Source organism: Aquarana catesbeiana, linkage group LG06, assembly GCF_042186555.1.
Source record: "Aquarana catesbeiana isolate 2022-GZ linkage group LG06, ASM4218655v1, whole genome shotgun sequence".
Taxonomy (NCBI): Eukaryota; Metazoa; Chordata; class Amphibia; order Anura; family Ranidae; genus Aquarana; species Aquarana catesbeiana.
In genome coordinates, this window is record NC_133329.1 from 157,630,578 (window position 1) to 157,656,956 (window position 26,379).

Sequence of the window (26,379 nt, forward strand, 5' to 3'; positions counted from 1 at the left end):
TCTCTGGCATGGACGGAGCAGAGTCAGGAGTATCCTGGTAGCAGGCTCATGGTACATGATGTCAGAGGAAGGCGACAAGAAATGTTGGAGTGACAGCAGGTATTGGCAGAGGAAAGGTCGTTCTCGGAGATGGATAGAGCTGCAGGGCTCCGGATCAGACAGCTGTGCTCCGGGCTCCAGAGGAGAGCAGGTACAGATCAGTGTGATGTATGATAGATCTCAGGTACAGATCAGTGTGATGTATGATAGATCTCAGGTACAGATCAGTGTGATGTATGATAGATCTCAGGTACAGATCAGTGTGATGTATGATAGATCTCAGGTACAGATCAGTGTGATGTATGATAGATCTCAGGTACAGATCAGTGTGATGTATGATAGATCTCAGGTACAGATCAGTGTGATGTATGATAGATCTCAGGTACAGATCAGTGTGATGTATGATAGATCTCAGGTACAGATCAGTGTGATGTATGATAGATCTCATCGATCTGAGGTACAGATCACAGTATGATGGAACTAAATCACACTGTTGTGTAATGATCAGGAGTACTTAAATAAAATATTTATATATACAGTCAGGTCCATAAATATTGGGACATCGACACAATTCTAATCTTTTTGGCTCTATACACCACCACAATGGATTTGAAATGAAACCAACATGATGTGCTTTAACTGCAGACTTTCAGCTTTAATTTGAGGGTATTTACATCCAAATCAGGTGAACGGTGTAGGAATTACAACAGTTTGTATATGTGCCTCCCACTTTTTAAGGGACCAAAAGTAATGGGACAGAGTAACGATCATCCATCAAACTTTCACTTTTTATTACTTGGTTGCAAATCCTTTGCAGTCAATTACAGCCTGAATTCTGGAACACATAGACATCACCAGACGCTGGGTTTCATCCCTGGTGATGCTCTGCCAGGCCTCTACTGCAACTGTCTTCAGTTCCTGCTTGTTCTTGGGGCATTTTCCCTTCAGTTTTGTCTTCAGCAAGTGAAATGCATGCTCAATCGGATTCAGGTCAGGTGATTGACTTGGCCATTGCATAACATTCCCCTTCTTTCCCTTAAAGAAATTCTTTGGTTGCTTTCGCAGTATGCTTCGGGTCATTGTCCATCTGCACTGTGAAGCGCCGTCCAATGAGTTCTGAAGCATTTTGCTGAATATGAGCAGATAATATTGCCCGAAACACTTCAGAATTCATCCTGCTGCTTTTGTCAGCAGTCACATCATCAATAAATACAAGAGAACCAGTTCCATTGGCAGCCATACATGCCCACGCCATGACACTACCACCACCATGCTTCACAGATGAGATGGTATGCTTTGGATCATGAGCAGTTCCTTTCCTTCTCCATACTCTTCTCTTCCCATCACTCTGGTACAAGTTGATCTTGGTGTCATCTTTCCATGGGGGGTGTTGTTCTAGAACTGTGAAGGCTTTTTTAGATGTTGTTTGGCAAATACTCTCTCGTGGTCTTCTGGGTCTTATGGTGTTGCTGAGCTCACCAGCGGTGCGTTCTTTCTTTTCAAGGATGTTCCAAACAGTTGATTTGGCCACACCTAATGTTTTTGCTATCTCTCTGATGGGTTTGTTTTGTTTTTTCAGTGTAATGATGGCTTTCTTCACTGATAGTGACAGCTCTTTGGATCTCATATTGAGAGTTGACAGCAACAGATTCCAAATGCAAATAGCACACTTGAAATGAACTCTGGACCTTTTATCTGCTCCTTGTAAATGGGATAATGAGGGGATAACACACACCTGGCCATGGAACAGCTGAGCAGCCAATTGTCCCATTACTTTTGGTCCCTTAAAAAGTGGGAGGCACATATACAAACTGTTGTAATTCCTACACCGTTCACCTGATTTGGATGTAAATACCCTCAAATTAAAGCTGAAAGTCTGCAGTTAAAGAACATCTTGATCGTTTCATTTCAAATCCATTGTGGTGGTGTATAGAGCCAAAAAGATTAGAATTGTGTTGATGTCCCAATATTTATGGACCTGATTGTACAAACACTAAAATGCTACATTGCAATGACTGTGCACATCAGAATGCCCAGTATAGCACAGGGTTCATCTGGATTGTGCAGAAGTGATCAGGGGGTGTCACAGCCATGCAGCTCATTTCTACAGGAAAGTGCAAAGACAGCTAATAAAGCCATATGGATGTGATAGAAGAGATGGTCAGAGAAAGTTGACGTGATGGAAGAGACGGTCAGACACTGCGGACGTGATGGAAGAGACGGTCAGAGACTGCGGACGTGATAGAAGAGACGGTCAGAGACTGCGGACGTGATGGAAGAGACGGTCAGAGACTGCGGACGTGATGGAAGAGACGGTCAGAGACTGCGGACGTGATGGAAGAGACGGTCAGAGACTGCGGACGTGATGGAAGAGACGGTCAGAGACTGCGGACGTGATGGAAGAGACGGTCAGAGACTGCGGACGTGATGGAAGAGACGGTCAGAGACTGCGGACGTGATGGAAGAGACGGTCAGAGACTGCGGACGTGATGGAAGAGATGATCAGTGACTAGGAACTTTCTTTAGGAGACAGTCATACACTGGAGACATATTACATGAGACTGCTAGAAAGCACTGCTATAACAGGGCAATAGGGAAATACAGATTAGTGTCTACAGTGGCCCAGAGGACCGCACAAAATGTGCCAAAGGGCGACAAGTTGGGCATGAGGGATGTAAAGCATTGCAACTGCAATCAGAGGTTCAATCACATGCAATCTGCGGAAGAGCCTGAAGAACAGGTTTGGAGCAGGTTTATGGCTGTGATTGCAGATGTGAGGTTGTTTAAATACTGTAGCTGCTGACATTTAATATTAGGACACTTACCTGTCCAGTAAACCAGCGGTGTCTTCACCCCAGCCCATTTTTCAGTCGGCTCTTGGGTGTTGCTGCCATTGCGCATGTGGGAAGCACGCTGCACTTTGTGAATGGCCCAGCCACGGGGAAGGAGGAGTACCCCCCAAGTACCCCCCTATGCCCAAAGGGCCCTGTTTTGTACCTCCACAGTGACATTTTTCAATAAAAAGAATTTTCAACAAAAAAAAAAACAAGTACCCCTGAAAGGGGCCAAATGGTGCAGCTGAGGGGGGAACGAGGCAAATAAGTGGAGCTTCCCCTTTTGAGTGGAGCTCCGCTTTAATTACTCCCAACAGTGAGTCTCTGCAGCTCCATAATACAGTCAAAATCTAGCAACAAGAGATGTACTGCATTATAATGTCCCCAGCTGCTGTGCTGAGTCAAAAATGTAAAGTTATATTAAACCCAAAAGCTAACATTTATTATATTGCATTATATTATATTATATTTTTTTAGGCTTTCTTTCTCTTATTCTCGCCTGGTGGTCCTGTCTGTAAGCTGGGTATACACAGTTCCCTGATCAGTGTATTCTGGCAGGGATGGGGTTGTAGGGAGTGGGGAATCCCCCACGTCTTAATACAATAGCTCAGTGAGGGAGATTCCTGCACCACACATTGTTTGTGTTAATGCGTGGATCTGTCAGTTTTTTTTTTTTTTTCCTTTCAAACCCATTGGTTGAATGAAAAAAAACTGAAGTGTATACCCTGGTTAAGTCTGTTGGTTTTCAACACACCAAGCCTTCCTGCAGATGTAGCATTTAGGGTATGAGGCAAACCATTTAACTCTGACAGGGTGCTATAAAATAAGAAACATATAAAACTTACCTGCTCTGTGCAATTATATTTATGCACACTACAACTCCCATAGTTCTCAGAGCTTTACATGCACCAAAATAACACTAACTAATTCTGTCCCATAGTTACATTGTTGGTAAGGTTGAAAAAAACACAGCAGTCCATCCAGTTCAACCTGTGGTGTGTGAGTGCGCTTGTGTTTATGTGCTATTGTATATCCCTGTATGTTGTGATCATTAAAGTAGTTGTAATCCCTTACAATCCACTTTTTACTACAGGTAAGCCCATAATAAGTCTTACCTGTAGCTACCCCAGATATCTCCTAAATCTGCACGGTTTAAGAGATATCCCCTGTATCAGCATGTGTAGACGTCATCGGCACATGCACACTGAAGCAATGGCTCGTTCGTGCCGTTGCTTCAGCTAGTGTACCATTACCGGCGGCTCACGCATGCACGAGAGTGACGTCATCGTGGCTCCAGCAAATCGCAGCACCGGAGCCTGCGAAACCTGGAAGTAACTCTGGGAGCGATGTCGCCGGCCGGAGCAGTGTATGGGGACCTCTACAAGGGCTTCGATCTAAGGTGAGCATTTCATAATGCATACTAGCTCATTATGCATTTGTCTTGCAGGGTTTTTGTTTTTTTTTGGTGGGTTTACAACCACTTTAAGGTGCCCATCTAATAGTTTTTTAAACTATCAATGCTCCTTGCTGATACCACTGCTTGTGAAAGAGATTCCACATCCTTACTGCTCTTACAGTAAAGAACCCTCTACGCAGTTTAAGGTTAAACCGCTTCTCTTCCAATTTTAGTAAATGGCCGCGTGTCTTTCCTTTCACTGAAAAGTTTTTTCCCTATGCTAAGGTCACCAGTACAGTATTTGTACATTGCTATCATATCCCCTCTCAAGCATCTCCTCTCCAGAGAGAATAAGTTCAATGTTTGTAGTCTTTCCCCATAGCTGAGATCCTTTAGTCCAGGGGTCCCAAACTGGCCGCCCTTTAGTTGTTGCAAAACTACAAGCCCCATCATGCTTCTACCTGTGGGAGTCATGCTTGTAACTGTCAGCCTTGCAATGCCTAATGGGACTTGTAGTTTGGCAACAGCTGGAGGACCACCAGTTTGAGACCCTTGCTCTAGTCCCTTTATTAGCTTTGTTGGCCTTCTCTGGACTCTCTCCAGTTCCAGCAAATCCTTCCCGAGGACTGGTGCCCAGAACTGGATGGCATACTTAAGATGCAGCCGGACCAGAGTCTTGTAGAGTGGGAAAATCGTTTTATCTCTGCAGTCAATGCCCTTTTTAAATACATGCCAATATTCTGTTGGCTTTGCTTGCAGCGGCTTGGCATTGCATGCCATTGCTGAGCCTGTCCTCTACTAGGACCCCCAGGTCCTTTTGATGTTAGGCTAACTGGCCTGTAGTTCCCAGGTATATATCTTGGCCCTTTTTTAAATATTGGTACCATTTTGGCTTTCCTTCAATCAGCTGGTACCACCCCAGTCAGTAAACTGTCCAAAAATTAGGAACAATGTTCTGGCTATCACCTGACTGAATTCCTTAAGGACCCTCAAGTGTAAGCCATCTGGTCCTGGTGACTTATTTATGTTTCGTTTTTCAAATCTATTTCTGATACTGTCTTCTGTTAGCCATGAGGGTACATTCTGTGATGTGTTATTAACATTACAGTCTTGGTTCCTATCTCCCCCCCCCCATTTCCTTTGTGAAAACTGAGGAGAAGAATGCATTTAATATCTTTGCCTTCTCTTTGTCTTTTGTAACCAATTCCCTTCATCGTCCTTTATGGGGCCAATATGCGCTGGCCTCGCTTTCTTACTGTTAATATATGTAAAGAATTTCTTGGGGTTTTTTTATTTATTTTTTTACTCTTTTTCTCTATGTGGTCTATTTTAGCTGCCCTGATTTCGCTCTTACACTTCTTATTGCATTCTTTGTATTGTGGAAATGCTGACAATGACCCCTCAGTCTTGTATTTTTTAAAGCCTTTTCTTTTGCTTTTATATGCATTTTTATGTTAGAGTTCATCCACCCAGGATTCATTTTAGCTCTTTTAAACTTATTTCTTGTTAGAATGCACTGGCCAATACCTTTATTTAGTATGCTCTTAAAGCACTCCCATTTTTCCTCTGTGTCCTTTGTTCCTAGGATTTTATACCATTTAATATCATCTAGCAAGCAGCACAATTTAGGGAAGTTGGCTCCTTTTGAAATTCAGTGTCCTTGTATTACCCTTGTACTTCTTACTTCTGTGATTTATACTGAATCTTATTGACCTATGGTCGCTGCTTCCTAAGTTGCCCTGTATTTCCACATCCGCAATCAGATCTGTATTGTTAGTAATCAGTAGATCTAGTAATGCGTTATCTCTTGTTGGTGCATTCACCAACTGACCCATGAAATTATCCTGCAAGACATTTAGGAAATGGCGAGCCTTAGATATAGGACTGGGCGATTCCTTCTGCCCAGTCCTATATCTGGATTTAAATCCTCCATTATAATAACATTTCCCAGCCTTGCCGACATTCCAAGCTGCGATAGGAGGACCATCTCCCCCTCCTCCCTCAAGTTAGGGGGCCTGTAGCATAAGCCCAGTATTACTTTCCCATTATTTTCTCCCTTTGGAGCTCCACCCACAAGGACTCCACCTCCTCCTTTGCTCCATTAGTGTTGTTATCCCTCACATTCACTTGCACATCATTCTTAATATACAAGCATACCCCTCACCCTTTCCTACCCTTCTTATCTCTAGGATATATCTCCTCCCACATTACTCCTCCTAGAACAAGCTACTACACTGCTCCTCCTAGTGGATGTTATGTGCCGGCGTTGAATATGTCCTCACGTAGTTATGTAGTCCATCTCGGGGGTGAGCAGGAAAGGATGTTCACATACACAAGTGGGGCATAGAGAACAAACATAGCCACCCTAGAACAAAAAGTCTTAGAATAGCAGAAAAAAGCTTGAAATTTGAGAGATGAAACAAATGTGTCAGTTTAATCGGGCAACCCACCCACTTACTTTCAATATGCTGCCACCATGATTTATCGTAAATAACAGGCATTAAAAAAAAAAACACACAGTTAAAAAAAATTCTGCATTAGAAAATTTGTCTTTCAAACAGTGTGTGAAATGACCATGAAGGTAGGATATCTAGCCTGTAACTAGTACATAGAAGCTGTGTTATAAGACAGTTGGAGTGATGTTACTTGTCTGGGACCATTACCTGTCGTCTCATACCTGAACTATACAAAATTTAAATACTAAAAACAATCTTAATGGTATTATTCAGTTTTTCTACTGTACTTTAAATCCAAGGTGTAAAGCAACAATGCTCCTTATCGGTGTGTGCGGTGCCAGACAGACAGTGCAGCTCTGTAGGCTACACAGATGACGGAGATAGAGCATTGCTGGATCGTGTAATAAGAGTAGATCACGCTGGGGAATACGGAGCGAATCGCATCTATGCTGGGCAAATGGCCGTATTGGGCAGATCATCTGTAGGACCCATCATTCAGGTTAGTGAATGTACAGATATCTTTTACAGGCTACGTCTTATATGTCTATGGTAGCGTGGGAACAATAGAAGCAAGGCTTGGTTCTGATTGATATACAGTGGAGTGAGCCTTCCTTCAAAGAAGATAATACGTAATGAAGGTGCAGTGTAGGTGAACCTTGTTCTGGTCCTAGGCTGCTACCTCTCTGATTGTGACAGTAAGAGCACTGGACAGATAACCAAGCGCTATCAACTCGTAGTGCCACTAAGATTTCACAGTCTTTATCAAGCCCTAACATAGGTCTCCTATTGCATCTCATTGTGATCCTAATAACATTCACTGCTCCAGCCCCGAGGAAGAGGGAGGCCTTTACCCCGAAACATGTTGGCTATACTTGATGCTCCTAATCAATAAACATTTCGAAAAGATCTCTGCGTGCTATGAACTTTTGTACTAGGTGCTTCTTAAAACCCACCCCAGAGGCTACTTCTTAGGTTGACGTGTATTTTAAGGGTCTCTTTATGGAGCTTGTCATTATACTGCAAATTAAGTAAACACTGCTATCTAAAATACAAGTAAAAAGTAATGGCACTATAAAAGTACCTATAATAAATAAATAATTGGAAATGGTTATAATTAACAGTCTAAAGTTTGATATTAGTGTGCTTCAACAATGCAAAGTCCTCAAGGCCAACTGAGTCTTGCTTTTTTAATATTGTTATGTGGTTAGATTGCATAAATGCAATTCTCTGCATTCAGAATAGTAATTTTATTCTGGTCATTGGGATGAATGAATACCTTTTCATGAGCTTAAAGTGGTTGTAAACCCTTACAGACCACTTTTACGTACAGGTAAGCCTAGATTAAGGCTTACCTGTAGGCGCAAGAAATATCTCCTAAACCTACATGGTTTAGGAGATATTTCCAAAAGACAGGCTCTGATGTCTACGGCGCATGCGCCGTAGATAACGGCGCGCAGGTGCACTGAGCATGTCATCTCTAACGACGATCATGTCGTTAGTGGCGGCACCAGCGCGCATGCGCGGGAGTGATGTTATCGCGGCTCCGGCCAATCACAGCGCCGGAGCCGCGATACCCGGAAGAAGATGGATGCTTCGTGGAAGAGGGGACAACGGTGACATCGCAGGCTCCTGCGTCAGGTAAATGACACATAATGGGCTACTATGCGATGCATAGTAGCCCATTATGTTTTACCTTTGCAGGGAAACAAAGAGGAAGTAAACCCATCAGGGTTTACTTCCTCTTTAACATGTAGGCTGACATTGCTGACCTTCTGAAAATACTAGTTACCTAGCTGTCCTACTGACTGGTTTGGCTTTCTCATGATGAATCTACCAGTTTCTAACCCAGATCAAGTGGTCTGCTTGCTTGTTCTGGGTTAATGGCTCAGATTGTATTGAAGCCAGAGGGTCAGCGTAACATCTCAATAGCGATGAGCTTGGGTATATTCAGACTAGGATCTGAACCCACATAAACGAGCCTGCCAGGAAGCTGTCAACTCCATACATAAACACACATACTAGGGGCAGTTTGGACAGAACCAAGTTAACCTGTCTTTGGCGTGCGGGAGGAAACCCACTCAAACTCAGTGAGAGCATACAAACTTCAATCACATAGTGTCCTGGTTAGGATTCAAAATAGGAACCCTAGTGCTGCAAGGCAGAAGTGCTAACCACTAAGCAACTGTGCCAACATTTTTAAAGATCATACTGCATACAAAATTCCCTCTTTTAGTTTCTCATATAGAAAATGTTAGTGGAACAGGACTTTTGAGGCACAAGATTTTATAAAACCTTTTTATTTAATTCATACTAGTGAAATCTTGCAAAGAATATCATCATTACATATAAAAAATGTTTATATTACAACAACCTAATATAAAATAATTTTGACAACACAGTGCATCATATCCAGAATTGGTGATCCTTTGTGGCCCAAAGTGTTTCCTGGATTTAGTCCACCTGCTTTGGGGGTCATTACCACATTTATACACCAGATAATCTAAATAAAATAACCTCCACCAGTATTACAGTATAGTATAATATGACATTTAACATCCCGCTGAAGAAATATAAATGTAAATGAAAACCCAGAGTGTGCTGATAAAGGTAAAGGGGACCTGGAAGGAGGGCAAAGGTGGGGACCCCCAGCACCTAGACCCCCTATCTAGTCCTGTTCCACTATACATTTTCTGTATGATGCACTGCTTATAGGGATGTGGCACTCTAGTTTCCCCTAAGCATTTGGTACTACCTCTTTTAGTTTACCTTACACAAGGCAAATATGCCTGTTGCGGTAATGGATTGATTTAATTAAACATTAATATACATTTAAAAGTGTCTAAAATATATCTGAAATTATTATCTAAAGCTACGTTAACCACAGCTTCTCTCACTGTTAACCAAGGTATATTTTACAGCATATGTGGAACCAGGAGAAAGATCATTTGAAAAAGTTTGATGAACTAATGGTTGCAAACAGGGTCCGGCCTACCATACTGCTGCCGTTCTGGAATGTGGCTGGATTTGTATTAGGTATGCTACTTCTGCTTTGTGTTTTAATTTCTTATATTTATTTTCTGAATGCATAAGCTCATGGGTTGTCACATCTTGTCCCACCCAGGTGCTGGTACGGCTCTGCTGGGAAAGAATGGCGCAATGGCATGTACAGTCGCAGTAGAAGAGACTATATCAAACCACTATAACAATCAAATCCGAACTCTTATGGAAAGTGATCCTGAAAAGCACAAGGAATTACTACAGGTGCTTACATGGAATTACACCATATAACATGTTTTTTTAAAGGGTACAGAACAATTTAATGAATTTATTAGGTGAATTACACAAGTAATCCATTTGTTATTGTAACCTGCAGTCTTGAAATCAACCTCAGTCTAAACTATCATTTACCCATAGCCCAGTAATACCCTATGTTTGAAGGTGTGTGGGAGATGGCATGACCAGTTTGAGTTTTCTGGTATTAAACCCCCAAAAGGGAAGGCAGAAGAGTTACTGCTTAGCCTGATATGCCTGCCTGCCTGCCAATATAGGGAAAACGTACTGCAGGAAGAAAAAGACCCTCACATTGCCAACATCCAAATTGTCATATATGAAAGAAATAGAATCCTAATTTCTCAAAAACTTGACAGACTTTGTAGGCACAACATGAGACAATCTGTTTAAAATATAATGTCAATCTTTATTCCAAAATTATTAAAAAATGGTTGCATAAAATCATTATAGCTCCCTCTACATTCACTAGGTCAACCAAAACCCAATCCCAATCATGGAGACACAGATCTAGCCAAGCAGTATATATGATGTATGGAAGTCCGTCAATGGAAGTAATATATGTGGTGTTGGCGTGGATATTGGAAATCAAGTCCACAGTTCCTCTATACTTGTTAGTCAACATGTTTTGCAAGATTTACTTGCTTCCTCAGGACTGATTGGGTGGGTGTTGATCGACCTTGAAGGTAGAAGTATGGGCGATAGCAGATCATGAGGGCGAGCACAGGGCTCCCCTCATGGGAGGATGGGGGAAGAGGGAACACTGAATGTTGTACCCAGGTCCCCACTTTTCCCGAACCAAGACCAACCAGACATAGAGATATATTAAGATAAGTTGTTAAACCACAGCTCTCCAAGAGGTAATAGATGAGCAGAAAAACAGGAGGCACTGGAGCAAAATAGGATCCATCGGGTCACCAGTTTAATGAATCAGAGATACAGTAACATTGTTTGATATCCTATGTCAAGGGGATCTCAACGTAAATCAAAAGGCGTAGAGATAGGATGAAGAAGAGCAGAGCGTCAGACAGGTACCCCAAGATATATCGTAGGAGGGAATCTATATCAAAACGCAGAGGTGTCCAGAATCAAGATACACCCCAAAATTTGGAATATCACCTTGAAACAACAAACAAAAACCCAATCACGGATATCTCCTACATGTAAGGTCCAGGCAAAAACCTACAGTGGACCAATGGGAAAGATGGGCCTCAAAACAAACAATCTGCTAGCAGCATTGGTTGGTCTCTTGGGGTTTTTTTGTTGTGGGGAAGGATTGGCATTCCTGCTAGTTTTACTACTATTGGGGACCTCTTTAGAGAGATTTACCCTCACTTCCTGTCCAGCTGATAATGGTTTTACCTGACAGGAAGTCATAAATGGTTGCAGTTGGAGTGTTCCCCTCACTTCCTGTCTGATAAAATGGTGTCAGCAGGGCAGGAACTGAGGGGAAATCATTGTAACAAAGGCCCAGATAGCAGTAAACACCTGACGGCTTCTATCCTTTCCTCACTCTATTCATAACTAAAAAACCCTTTTCCCTGGAAATACACTTTAAGATGAAAACATATGTCTAATGCTAGGCTCACTGCTCTGCACCTCTACTGTACAAAGGATCATGACTTCTCTTGCATGGCTATGGACATCTATGAAATGAGTATAGGTTGCTATAGCATCCATGGTTGATCTCTACATGTAAAGTGGTTTTTCTTTCTTTTACACCAGACAATAAAGAAGTTTCGGGATGATGAAATGGAACATCATGATACCGGTCTGGAACATGACGCAGAACTGGTATGGGTTTAACTGTAATGGGAAGAAGAGCCTCTTTCACATTTTCAGCAAACCAGTTCAGTTCCTGTAAAGCTGAACTCCAGGAATTCTTTTAAATGCATACCTACATCGATCGAGCTTGGTGCAATCAGAGTATGCAGATTTTATACCTGAGGGCCCCTTGGGGGACTGCAAATCACTGTAGTAGCCAGCGCTACTATAGTAAAGGCTGCAATCTTCTGGGTCCTGCTTAGGTTCTGTGTGAACGGCTTCCCCTCTCCACACTGACCAAACAAAGGGGGGATCACTTGCTTGGCACTGTTGCCATTCATTGAACCCTTTGCATTTTGAACGAAAAAAACAAGGCCTTCTCTGATTGGATGAGGTGGAGATTGTGATGTTGTGGCCCCTCCTCTCCACCTCTTGCAATCAAAAAAAGCTTTGTATTTATGGAAAAAAAATACAAGGCGTTCTGTGAATGGCAGCGATTCTGCACCAATTGGCTTCTACCGCTGATCAGAATACAATGCTACATCATAGAGTATTCCTCTATTCACCTCGCTTGTGTAGATGGGGGAATCCAAAAAAACAAGTCATCTATGATAGGGTATTGCCTAGGTTTGCGGAGTCATTTAGTAAACACAAAGTACATTTTTGGCTATTGAGGAATATAATTTTAATGAAAGCTAGTGTGCCTGGAGTGCAGCTTTAGGAACCTCGTTGTTTTGGTAGAAGCAATAAACCTCTGCTTTTATATTTGATGGGGATAAGTAGATGTTAATTAAAACGCCTAAATAAGTAATGAGTTATTAATTAGCTCAGGTAAGCAGAGATAGGCTTCTAAAGGTCAATAAAACAAAATTTTCCTCCCAGTAGAATTCAGATTTTTTCTAGCAGCAAATTGTTGTGGCATGATCTTCTTTTCTTAAAGCGGTACTAAACCCAAAACTGAAAATATTATGTATTGTAGCTTTACCAATTATTAGATTTGGTGGCTGCTTTTTTATTTTTATTTTTGTTGGGATTTTTTTCCCCCCAGTTTTCACCTGGTGATGTGGTCAGTAACACACCTCCTGTATCAGAATGCCCCCACTCTGGATGAAGGAGCAACAGAGACACATTTGGACAGCAGCATTGTCAGTCTGCGGAGAGGGGAGTGTTAGATGTACTAGCAGACTTAGATACACTAAACAAATTGAAGCCAAACTCACACTTTTTAAGCAGTCACAGTTTTGTTCCTTTTTGGATAAAGGCACATAAATGAACAAAAACTGATAATTGTAAGCGCCCCTGTCAGTGGTAAATAGTTTGTCTCAACACTTTAACTGATACATCTGTGGGAGAGCTTGTTCTGTTAAAAAAAAACAGACTTATTGGTTAGATCACCAGGTGAAGATAAAAGAAAAAACATCTAAAAAAGAAAACAAATGCAGTCATCACATCTAAGAATTGGTAAGCTGCAATATAATAAATGTTTGCTTTTGTGTTTAAGACTGATTTAAAAGAAAACCTTGGTTATGTAATTCAGGTCTAAACACTGCGAGAAATGTATTGAAAGAACTAGGCATCAAACCTTCTGTTTTTACAGTGATATGGTGGGTTCATTGATAACGTAAATTCTTTGCTAGCCAGCAGATTCTGTACTTGTAAAGATATGAGCTGCTGTCACACAATCACCTGTTCTACCTGAGACCTTTCAGGAAGGCAACGTAGGGGCTGCTATTAAAGTTTAAAGGTTGCTGGGTTTTTATGAATGTCCCTGCTTCATTGCTCACTGCCACTGATCTGGAAAAATAGGAACTATATAGCCATAATATAATATAGCCTGGATGTGGTATAAATATTACATTTCAAGAAATAACAAATAAATGGCAATGGGAACTAATACCTTCAGAAAAAAAAGCTTACAGTGACACTAAATTCTGGTTTAAAAAAAATATTTTTAAGTATGTAATCTTAACTCAAAAAAGTACCTTCTATTGCTCTCTGCCTCCTTGAAGTCTCCAAATTCTTTTTTTTTTCTTTTCTTTTTCTTCGCTGCTGTGATTGATTTGACTTCCTGTTAGAGGGTGGCTACATTCATTCTCCATCGTTCCACTGTGTGTAGGAACATAGTCTTTGCCTTTAAACACTTCAGCCCCAGAAGGTTTTACCCCCTTAATGACCAGGCCATATCTTTTGCGATATGGCACTGCTTTCCTTTACTGACAATTGCACGGTTGTGCGATGCTGTACCCAGATAAAATTGATGTCCTTTTTTTTCCCACAAATAGACCTTTCTTTTGGTGGTATTTGATCACCTCCTGGGGTGTTTATTTTTTGCGCTATAAACAAAAAAAGACAATTTTGAAAAAAAAAACTATTTTTTACTTCCTGCCTACATACATACAACATACATACTAAATACATATCCAAAAAAAAATTAAAAATCTAATTTCTTCATCAATTTAGGCCAATATGATTTCTGCTACATATGTTTTGTAAAAAAAAATCCCAATAAGCGTATATTGATTGGTTTGCGCAAAAGTTATAGCGTCTACAAAATAGGGGATATTTATATGGCATTTTTATTTTATTTCTTTTTTTACTTGTAATGATTGCGACATTGCAGCGGACAGATCGGACGCCTAACTGACACTTTTGACACTTTTTTGGAGACCTGTGACATTATTACAGTGATCAGTACTAAAAATATGCACTGACACAGTATAAATTACACTGGCAGGGAAGAGGTTAACATCAGGGTCTATCAAAGGGTTAACATTCTTCCCTGAGAGTGTTTCTAATTGTGTGTGGGGGATGGGCTCACTGCATGGACACTGATCCGTGTTCCTGATTAGCAGGATCACTAGATCAGAGTTCTCATGCTTGACAGCACGGCGGTCTGCTTGTTTACATCGGCAGACCGCCATTCTGTCTCTGCGGGGAGCAATCGCGGGTGGCCGGCAGACATCTCGTCCACTGGGTCCACTGATTGACTCCCCCTGTGGCCAATCAGCGCGTGATCGCGGCTCCGGCGGCACGTGTGCACCCCCCCCCAGTGCCTATTGACAAAATCACGTGCAGGTACGGAATTTTGCACAATAGTCTCCTTGCCACATTATATGTATAGCAGGCGGTCGGAAAGTGGTTAAATACGCTATCTCCCCTTCAGTCCATCATGAACGCTGCTGCCAGGCTCATCCACCTTACAAAACTGCTCACATTTGCTACCCCTCTCTGCTAATCCCTCCATTGGCTGCCACTCAACCAACAAATTAAATTCAAGATACTAACAATAATTTACAAAGCCATCCACAACTCAGCCTCAGCTATATCACTAACCTGGTCTCAAAACACCAATCAAATTGTTCTCTTCACTCCTCCCAAGATCTCCTGCTCTCTAGCTCCCTTGTCACCTCATCCCATGCTCACCTCCAGGACTTGTATTGTATTTGTACTATCTACCCTCAAGTTGTACATAGAGAAGTGTTGAGAATAGGTTGAAGAGGGGTGGGCCCACATCCCAATTACATGGAACAAGTGGAAGGGTTCCCTCTTACAGGACTTTAGTGGCTCAACTGGTTATCAAAAACAGTCACAGTATGAAAAAGCAAAAAAGATTGAACAATATATAAAAAAAATATAGATTTTATTAAATAATGGATACAAAGTATGTATATTCACAACAATAGTGGCTGGTGAACATGTAAGTCAACATAGCATAACAATTGAGATGTAATAAGCATAGGTCCAGGATCACCGTGATGTAGGATATCTGCCCTGGTGGCAACATCACGGTAGTCCTGAACCTATGAGTATTACATCTCAATTGTTGTGCTATGTTGACTTGCATATTCACTAGCCACTATTGTGAATATACATACTTTTTATCCATTGTTTAAATATAATCTATATTTTTATATATATATTGTTCAATCTCTTTTGCTTTTTTCATACTGTGACTGTTTTTGATAACCAGTTGGGCCATTAAAGTCCCGTAAGGGGGAACCCTTCCACTTGACCCTCAAGTTGTAGAGCATTATGTAAACTGTCGGCGCTACATAATATAAATCCTGTATAATAATAATATTCACTCTCCCTTGCTCGCTCCAGAGTTTGACTATGGGATATGTATTGTGCCTAGAGCAGTGCAGATGACCACCACTAACGTGAGCTGCTCATTCTAAACAAACAATAGTGAGGGGGAAAAGGGGGGGGGGGGGGTTCGGGAGCTGAAAGAGGATGTTACAAAGAGGAGGCAGAAAAACTATTTCATGAAAAATAGATTACAGGACCATTAAGTAGTGTATGGATTATTTTGCAGAATAAGAATATTGTTTAGTGACACTTTTTTAAAAAGCAATATGTAGCAGATCGTTCACACCAGCCTCCATAGGAAATCATTTTATTTCCATGCGCTGGCTGGTGTCTGCTCTGTACAGGCAGTGGGGGCAGTTTCTTGGGTTTTTTACAACAAAAGACACTGTTTACTCCTTTTTTTTTTTTTTTTTTTTTTTTTACTGTTTTACTCCTTTTTTTTTTTTTACTTTATGGGAATGTCATAAAGTGATCCTTCATTCATTTCTATGCACTGCAGATTAGCTGTGGTACATACAGTAGAGAAGCACAGAGAGCTCATGTGCGGTGCAGACATGCTGTTTGTTCCTATACTACAGTGCTCCGCTCCTGAAGGCTCCATTGTAGTGTGAACAGGGCACATTGACAGGTTAATCCCATAATCAATGGGAACTGAAAAAAAAACTTTTAAGCTGGTCATAGATGGGTTTGTTTTTCATTCAACTGGTGCGTTGAAAAAAAAAAAAACTGGCCCTGTTCCCCTATCCACACATTCAAAGTGGATGGGGGAATCCTCCCACTGAGCTTTTGTATTTTGACAATGGGGGAGACCTCTCCACCATTAGAATACACTGATCAGTGCTGCAAGCTATAGCTGGCAGCACTAATCGAGGAAAAATTTTCCAGTAGGGCGGTTGTACAGAAGTGACTTCTTTAGAGCCACAGTGCTCATACAAGAATCAAACGATCACCAAATTTTCGATCCACCTCTGAGCAGCTTTAGGGCTTGTTTACACTTCTATGAAGACCTGTGTTTTTCTGTGTCTGAAGAATACAGGGATCCACAGAAATGTGAAAAAGCCCTAAAAGGAATTTTTTAAAATTTTCTCTGTTCCCACTGATGACACAGACCAATATCCTATTGTTTTATTTCTAGCCAAAAGCTACAATTTCAGAAATCTTGAACCCCTTCCCAGTGAGCATCACATACTATATATGGTCTCCCAGAAGTGGGTCCTCTTCCATGGGACTGCATTTTTGCGCCGCTGTGTTTGTGCTGGGAGTAGTAAGCTGCACAACATGCATCCAGCACAAGAGACTAAACTGTTAGTGACAGCTCCTGGTCTCATATTAATGATTGGAAATCGGAAGGTCTGGTTCCTGATCACTGTGATAGCCTCTGATTGACTCTCAGGAATCTTTCACACTGGCAGGCTCTGCCCGTGGATCTGCCCGCTCAGCAGGGGATCTTTTACGCTGATCCCCAGTGAACAGGCAGATGACCGGACTGTATCTGCTCCGCTTATGCAAAGCGGGCATAGACACAGCCCGCATTACATCTGACTGCCCATGAAGAAAACGAACCACCAGATGGATTGAGGAACGGATCCCACATCTGTCTGTTTTTATCTGGTCGGAAGTCGGCAGGTGTAACACATCCGCCGCTTCATAGAGGGCAATGGATGGTCCGATCTGTCCGCCCGTGTGAAAGGGGCCGCCCAGTGATCAGTCACTGCACAGCCTGTCCCTGTGTTTTCTCATCTTGAATGGAGAAAAATATAGTGTATAAACACAGATACATTGTATCATTTGTCCTTGTTAGAGGAGAAAATTGTAGAAAAAAAGTGTTTAAAAAAGTTTTCTAGATCAGGGTTTGAACTATGTCTTTGTCAGGGTTAGAGTTAGGGTCAAGGTTAGGGTCCAGAGTATTTTAGATTGGATAAAAAAAAAAAACATTTTTTTTATTTAGTATCAGTGTAGGTATGTTTTAGATATAAAAAGCAAAATGTGCACTATAATTTCTGGGCCCTCTTATGGATACAAATAACATACACATGTGGTATTGCCACGATCGTCTGGAGCAGGGATTTATTTTGGATTGTTCTTTAATGGTAGGTTATGGTAACAGCAAGAAATATACATCTAAATATTAAAGATATATATTTCTCTTTCGTTCATTGACAGACACAGCGCTTCCTTATTCAGAACCATAGGGTTATACTGCCCCCTACAGTGCCCCCTACAGGAGTAGGACACTAGGCAGAAAAAAGGCTTGGCTATGCCTATTGGCAGTCCTAGGTGGTATTCACCCCCCTCTCTGCTATAGGCCTTCAGTTTTTTATTTCTGCCTAGTCAGGAGTAAGGACCTAGTTCCCTGCTGGGATCTCTAGTCTGGCATTTTTTTTTTTTTGTTCTTTCTTTTATTTGGATTTTTTTCCAAAGAGACCTACAATCAACTGACGGACTGGACGCTTGATTCAGCGGTCTCCCCAGTCTGGCCAGCGAGCGCATGCAGACCGCAGCTACGCACTAGGTTGGGCGCAACATGGCCCCACTGGATGGGGACTGGCCCTGCGAGTTAAACGTCTCGCGAGGTCGCATCCGACCGGGTCTCGGCCTGAGTTGCAGCGTCCTCCATGGCCGACCCCCCCCACTTCGGTGGCAAGGAGGTTCTCTCTGGAGCGGTGCCCGTCCGGTTCCTGGTATGGTGAGTACATGTCCCTCCCTCTCCCCTTGGTGGGTTTGCAGTGGACGCGGGCCCCTCCCCGGGTCGGTCGGTCTTGCGGGTTCCCCTCCATCCCCTGCACCCTCTCTCCCTGGGGTGGATGGTCCCTGGAGGTCCCCTGGTAGCCCCCCCTTCCCCCCTCATATGGGGTAGTGTGGTGCCATGGTTGATCCTGGGGGATGGTGTAGAGCAGGGATCTCAAACTGGTGGCCCTCCAGCTGTTGCAAAACTACAAGTCCCATCATGCCTCTACCTGTGGGAGTCATGCTTGTAACTGTCAGCCTTGCAAGGCCTCATGGGACTTGTAGTTTCGCAACAGCTGGAGGGCCACCAGTTTGAGACCCCTGGTGTAGAGAGTACTGGTGGGTAAGGATGAGCTCAGGCGTGTTCGCAACCCGCACGTGTAGAGCTTGCCAGGAAGGCGGCACTGAACAGCGCTAATAACAAGCAGTAGGACGTTTCTCGATCTCTGCAGCCGTGGATCGGGTAAATGTCTCACTGCCTGTAATTAGCGCTGTGTAGTGCCGACTTCCTGGTGGCCTCAGCACGAGTGCTTGCTGACTTCCTATGGACGGCGGCCATAATATGGTTGGTACTGTGCTCAGGCACCATTGCTGTGTAGCCCAGGATGGTGTTTTTAGCAGGCGGGTGCTCCTCCTTTTACCCCGGTGCTGACTTGTGGGTTATCTTCTCCCTCGGACGCCATGTGTGTGCGGGACTACATCTGAGGCAGCAAGCGCAGGCTGTGGAGTGTCCTGTTGATCCGGTGCCACTACCGGCATGGGGGTGTCCCATAGCAGTGGTCGCTCTTGGTGTGTGGGGCCTCTTTTTCTCCTATGGAGTCTCAGTAGCATGTTTCCCCACCTGACCCCCTCTCAGAGGCTGCAGCTCCCTCTGGGTTCCAGCCATCCATTGACGCACTGACAGCGGTCATGGAGTCCTTCTTTTCCCCGAGGGGAGGTGGCTCTTGGGTGGCGGACTAGCAGGATGCGTCCCCCGCCTTCCCCTGCTTCATCTGTCTCGTCAGATCTTGAATCTAATTCAGGCGCCGCGGGGTTTGCGGCTGCGCTCCTGAATATTTTGGACAGTGAGGCTGATTCCTCTGCCCCGGTGGCTGCGCACGAGTAGGCGCTGGTGGACGCACTGATTGCATCTGCTCACTATTGCGGGTTCTGTGCCTTGGCCGGTCTTAGCCATTGCCCTGGTGTCTCAAACGCTAACGAAGTTGGCAAAGCTGTTGCGCCGCGATCTGGAGGGTGATCAGTTTCCTCCTGGTCCAGGGGCTGCAGTTTGTCTGCGATGCCTCTTTGGACGCAGCTCCCTTGCTTTCTAAGCTGTTTCAGCGGTGGTGCTTTGGCGTGTACTGTGGCTGAAGTGTTGGGCTGCGGCCCAGGCCTCTAAAAAAAAAAAAAAAAAAAAAAAAAAAAAAAATCCCTAACTGATCTGCCTTTTCAAGGCAATCGTTTTTTTGGGGCCACTCTGGATGATATCATTCAGGGGGGAAGAGTACCTTTCTTCCACAGTCTAAAAAGGGAAGGAGCCACATTGCAAGTGTGGTCTTTCCTTCTTGGCGCACAGGAAGATTTTTCGTCCCTCAGGGTCCACTGACAAGGGCTCAAAGTCTTTCAGCCCCACCTCGGGAGGTTCCAAGCGACCCTGGTTGGGCAAACCGAGAACGAGTTTCTCCAGACCCCCAGATAAGGCCCTTTCGGAATGAAGGAGCGCCCTCACCCGCATCCCGGGTGAGGGGACGTCTTCACTGGTTTCCGGGCCTGTGGTCCTCTCTGATAAACGACATGTGGGTCCACGAGATGATTCTGTCTGGTTACAAGATTGGGTTCCAGACTTGCCCCCCAAGCAGATTTTTTCCTTCCAATCTGCGTCTGTCTCTGGACCGCTTGTTAGCCCTCCAGGGCGCGGCACGAAACCTGTTGCTTCAGGGGTTGATCACCCCAGTTCCGGTGTTGGAACGTTTCCAGGGCTTTTATTCAAATCTGTTTACGGTCCCTAAAAAAGAGGGTACGATAGGTCCAATTCTGGACCTCCAGGGCCTGAACTGCTTTGTGCAGGTTCGGAAGTTCAGAATGCAGTCTATTCGCTTGGTGGTGGCATCCCTTCATCAGGGTATTTTTTTGCCTCCATCCACATCAAGGAGACCTACCTGCACATTCCGATTTGTGCACTACACCAGTGATTCCTCTGCTTTGCTGTGGGAGAGGAGCTATCAGTTCATGGCGTTACCCTTTGGTCTCTCCTCCGCTCCTCAGGTCTTGGAAGCTAGGAATTCTACTTCCAGGAAGATATATCATTGGATGTGGAAAGTGTACGTTTCATGGTGTGAGTCGGTGGGTGTTCACCCACGTTCCTTTTTGGTGGCTCGGATTTTGACTTTTCGGGCCGTTGAAAAGAATTTGGCCTTGAGTACTATCAAGAGCCAGGTGTCGGCTTTGGCGGTTTTCTTTCAACGTCCCCTGGCTTCGCATTGCCTGGTGCGTATCTTCATTCAGGGGTTGTGACTCCACAAGCGCAATCCCCTTTACCACCGTGGGACTTGAATCTGGTGCTTTTGGTTCTACAGAAGCCTCCTTTTGAGAATATTCAGGAAATTCCCCTGCTCACTCTGTCCCAGAAGTTGGCCTTCTTGCTGGCTATCACTTCTGCTCGCAGGGTGTCGGAATTGGCGCCGTTATTCTGTCGTACACCCTACCTGGTGATTCACAAAGACAAGGTGGTTCTTTGTCCTTTGCCCTTCGTTCCTTCCAAAGGTTGTTTCTGATTTCCATTTGAATGAGGACATTGTGTTGCCTTCCTTCCCTGTGTCCCAGGCCACAACATCCAAGGGATTTTACCTTGCAGGCCCTGGCTGTGGTTTGGGTGATCAGGGTGTATTTGTCTGCCACTGAGTCCTTTCGGAGGTCAGACTCCCTGTTCGTGATCACGGAGGGGCCAAAGAAGGGGCTGTCTGCTTCCTCTGCAACCATTTCTAGATGGATTAGACAGACGGTGACTCAGGCCTATTCAATCAGGGATCAGGTTCCTCTCTTCCCGGTGAAGGTGCACTCTAATCACAAAATTTTACAAAGTGGATGTGCTGGCAACTGCGGATGCCTCATTTGGCTGAAAGGTTCTGCAGGCTGCGGTCTAGGGGGTCTATCCCTCTTGAGGGGTTTTCTTTCTGTTCAGGTTGGGCTCCTGTTGTTCTCGTTGAGCTCTGGTTATCTGGTTGGCCTGTTATTTGTTGGCTGCCCCACCCTCATGTTTGGCACTACTTTGGGACGTCCCTATGGTTTTGAATAAGGAAGTGCTGTGTCTGTCAATGAACGAAAGAGAAAATGGGATTTTTAACTTACCAAAAAAATCTATTTCTCTGAGTTTATTGACAGACACAGCACCCATCCCTCTATGGAGTTTTAATACTTCTGACACTGCTTGTTACAAAACTGAAGGCCTATAGCAAAAAGGGGGATGTATACCACCTAGGACTGCCCATAGGTGTAGACAAGTCTTTTTTCTGCCTAGTGTCCTACTCCTGTAGGGGGTGGTATTACCCTATGGTTCTGAATAAGGAAGCGCTGTGTCTGTCAATGAATTCAGAGAAATGGATTTTACGGTAAGTCAAAATCCCATTTTTTTTTTTTTACTATTTTGTGCCAGTTTTTCTTTGATAAAAATTCAGGAGATATGTTACCATTTACCATTAAATGAAAGCCAACTTTATCCTGGAAAAACAAAGTATAATTCCTCTGGATAGTCTAAGTATTTCTGATGATATGTACAGTTTTATAAACATGTACAAAAAAAAAAATAAAGTTTTAAATATATAAATATAATGCATATATACTGTTTTAAGACACTTTTATTACATTTTGGGTATGTAACAATTTTGCTCTGTAATTCAGCTTTTACACTGACTGTAGTATGAGTTGTAGTTATAATGTGGCGGTGTAAATGACCTTCAAATGACTTTGGTTTAATTATTCACTTGCTTGTTAAAATTCTTTAAAGCGGAGTTCCAGCCGCAAATTTAAAAAAAAAAAAAAAAGTTAGCAGCTACAAACACTGTAGCTGCTGACTTTTAATAAGGACACTTACCTGTCCAGGGAACCTGCCATGTCGGTCCCACCGAGGCCGATCTGTCCATCAGATTGGGTGCAGGCGCTGCCACTCTAACTAAGGGAAACAGGCAGTGGAGACTTGCTGCTTCACTGCCTGTTTCCTACTGCGCATGCGCGAGTCGCACAGCACTTTGTGAATGGCCAGCCTGTCTTTTGGGACACACACAGGTCCCAGAAGACAGTGGGGGGGCATGCCGCACAAAAGGATATGACGTCCTGCACCGTGGCCCGGATGGTTGAGAAGTACACTATGTACTTCATAAAAAAGTAGGAAGGAAACAAAAAAAAAATTTTAATATCCAAAAACGAGGGGTGGTCTGTCGTTTAAGGTGGAACTCCGCTTTAAACTGTAATTTTACATTTGACACACCGAAGTGTGACATTACATTGTAACAGTATAGTAATCTTTAGGGGACGATGTTAGGAAAACCAAAGAATTATCAAATTTGAAAATTACGGACTAATCAGAATATGTAATGGTTAAGGCTGAATTCTAGACAGAAATAACACACAAATGAATGCAGCTATGTCAATCCAGTCAGTATAAGTATCTGCATTTAAAGGGGTTGTAAACTCTCATGGTTTTTCACCTTAATGCATTGTATGCATTAAGGTGAAAAACCTTCTGTGGTGCTGCATCCCCCCCGAGCCCCGTGTTTTACTTACCTGACCCCGATCTTTCTCCGGCCGGGAACGAGCACACCAGCTCTACCTGGTGTCTCGTGTCCTGATTGGATAGATTGATAGCAGCCATTGGCTCCCGCTGCTGTCAATCAAATCCAATGACGCGGGGGCAGGGCCAAGTCCTGCATTCTGTGTGAATGGACACAGGTGCGGGAATCGGGAGTGCGCCCACACAGTGTCCACCAAGGAGAGCGCTTCTCCAACGTGGACACTCGATGCGGGGAGGAGCCACCAGCGCCACTGAGGGACCCCAGAAGAGGTTGTTCGGGGCCACTCTGTGCAAAACGAACTGCACAGTGGAGGTAAGAATGACATGTTTGTTTTGTTTTTTCAAACGAGGGTTTACAACCCCTGTTTGCAGTAGTAGTACAATGTAGTACAATGAGTTACAATTGGTTCTTGTGTGAAAAAAAAGGGGAAAAAAACGGGGGGGGGGGGGGGTTGCTCCTGACTGTGCTTCTTCTCCTAGCACTGTCCAGTTACAGGCTGGTGTGGATCCAGAGCGACCTGGGCTCAGAGGAAGTGGGTAGAGGCAGAAAAAAGTACCGTGGGGGAAATCCCTGTATTAAAGATGAATATTGCAGCAAAATCTGGTTTTGTTATTTAAAAGAGAAGTGTGGCCAAAGCTTTTTTGGCCATATAGTAAAACCTTGGATTGTGAACATAATTTGTTCCGGAAATGTGCTTGTAATCCACTTGTGCATCAAAGAAATAATGGAAACTCAGATGATTCATTCCACAACTATTTATTCATTAAGTCCTTCAGTTTATAGTCCATATAAAAAGATTATAGCAATGTTATAGGTTGTGGAACCATAAAATGTCCATCCACAAATGGAAGCCTCCACAAGGGGATAAGAAGCAAAATCCAGCAGGAGCTACAGAGTATAATAGAGAAGAGAGGCGCCTCTAAGTGTAGCAATATGGTTACATTTAATGAAGGTAAAACATTTAGCAACTCACATGGTTGACGATTAAAAGAGGCACATTTAAGTATGCAGGTATCTGGGGTAAAGCTGTCCACATAGACCATCCTCTGCACCGCTGGCTCACACGGCTGTTAGTCTGCAATCGTGACTGGGAAGACTACCCTGCAGTAGAGCGATCTGAAAGTGAGGCTTGAAGTGCTCATGGAGCGCAGTATGGAAGGGACAACGTCAATGGCGTTGTGGAGGATGGTCTATGTGGACCGCTTTACCCCGGATTCCTGCATACTTAGATGTGTCTGTTTTAATCATCAACCATGTGAGTTGCTAAATATTTTACCTTCATTAAATGTTACCATGTTGCTACACTTAGAGGCGCCTCTGTTCTGTTTTATACTCAGTTGTGACTTGATGCTTCTTGTATATCAAGACATCACTTGCATATCAAGTGAAAATGTATTTAAAGATTTTGCTTGTCTTGCAAAATGCTCTCAAACCAAGGTTTTACTGTATTTCTCTTGTGGGTCACAGGAGTGCACTTATTTTTGCACTCCTATGACCCAGAAGCAGCCAACAGCAGCCTAAAGCCTGCTGTCAGCTGACATAGCAGAGCCACTCCAGACTCTGGAAAGGTTCTGATCATATTGTTGGGATCCACTCAGCTGCCTGATTGACAGCTGGCTCTGGCTCTCAGTCTCAGAGAGTCAGAGCCAGCTGCACCACTCCCTCTCCACCCTGGTGCTCCAGTGAGCACTGGAGGAGTACAGTGGGAGAGAACTGAGCGATCAGTGGTCATGTGATCGCTTGGTACGTGGGCTTAGAGCCAGCAGGGGACAGCTGCAGCATCACACCAATGCTGTAGCATTGAGGTAAGTGTATGTTTTTTTTTTTTTTTTCCAAGTTCATAATTCTCCTTAAATCCTCTAATGTACTATTCATCTTTATGTTGTCATTATTGTATAGAGTTTACCTTTTAAATGTGTATATTTCAGTTGCAGCTATTAAGGCGGGAGGTTGCAGAATCCTGTAGACTGGACATTCTTTGAAAAAAGTTAAGCAAGTGCTCCAGTAAGGCTTCATTCACATGGGCGATAGGGTGTGGATAGTTTGCTCCGCAGCAGCACTCTGCTATGTCTGCATACAAAGTGACCGATTAGCTGCCCTGCCCAGGTGAGCGGTTGCATGCGAACAGAGGTGTTGCCGGCCATTAATTTGTACAGAGCTGCTGGGGCTTCAGCTATGCATCCGTGTGGATGTAACCTTAAAGTATTGACCTTTTCAGAGTTCATGGGCACTGACATCTCCCTGGAGATAAGTACAGCTGGAACTGGGGTGGGGATGGTGTATGGTGTTAGTTTGCCCTTACATTTTTTCTGAAAAGGTGAACTAACACTAAGCTATTGTTTAGATCAGTTCTGGAAATAAAACAAATGTATTCTCTTATGTACAGTATGCCACTGTTTTCTTTTTTTGTGCTGCTTTTTAATTTGTTTCGCTGAAAATGAACAAAATAAATTTTCCCGTTGATGAAAAAACTATCCCATCAAAATAAAAAGTTAAGTGGGTTGTGGGTGATCAGACCTGCAAGAGTCCCCCCAGAACTGATAATTAGGCACATTTTATCCTCAGACACCTGCTATATGACATGCTTTGATGCCAGATGAACTAAATTTACCTCTACATCTAGAGATCATAGGTCATTGTAAAAATAGCTTGACAATCTTGTGTCTCCAAACTTCAAAGGAATAGATAAAGGACATCAACTGTCTGCCTAAGTGCCTTTGACAATGTAATACCTCTTTTCCCTGCAGGCTCCAGCTTATTCGGTGCTGAAGACTGTTATACAAGCCGGATGCCGAGCAGCTGTCTATTTATCTGAACGTGTCTAAGAAAAGGAGTTTGTTTTTCAGAGAGAATTTAAGCATATTCCTTTCTTCTGCAATGAAGCTGTTTTTACACAATGCATTATTGTGGTTAGGCAGCTGCCTTATGCTTTAGCAAGTAATGCTGTTTTATAAGTGGCCACTAGGTGGCAGTGTATGTAATTTTAAGCTGAAAGCTTATATAAAAATGTATTAACAGAA

The 26,379-nt window shown here is 43.4% G+C and overlaps 1 protein-coding gene across 2 annotated transcripts; it reads left to right on the forward strand.

The window, feature by feature from the left end:
- The first annotated feature begins 20 nt into the window (after positions 1-20).
- COQ7 (coenzyme Q7, hydroxylase) lies at positions 21-26,379 on the forward strand. Of its 2 annotated transcripts, XM_073591112.1 has the most exons (6): positions 21-190; positions 7,025-7,224; positions 9,644-9,758; positions 9,847-9,986; positions 11,739-11,807; positions 26,107-26,379. In XM_073591112.1, the coding sequence occupies exons 1-6, from the start codon at positions 130-132 to the stop codon at positions 26,182-26,184; spliced, it is 663 nt and encodes a 220-aa protein (XP_073447213.1). In that variant the 5' UTR covers positions 21-129; the 3' UTR covers positions 26,185-26,379. The 2 variants fall into 2 exon arrangements, with proteins under 2 accessions (XP_073447213.1, XP_073447214.1); XM_073591113.1 differs by lacking the exon at positions 11,739-11,807 and having other exon boundaries at positions 22-190.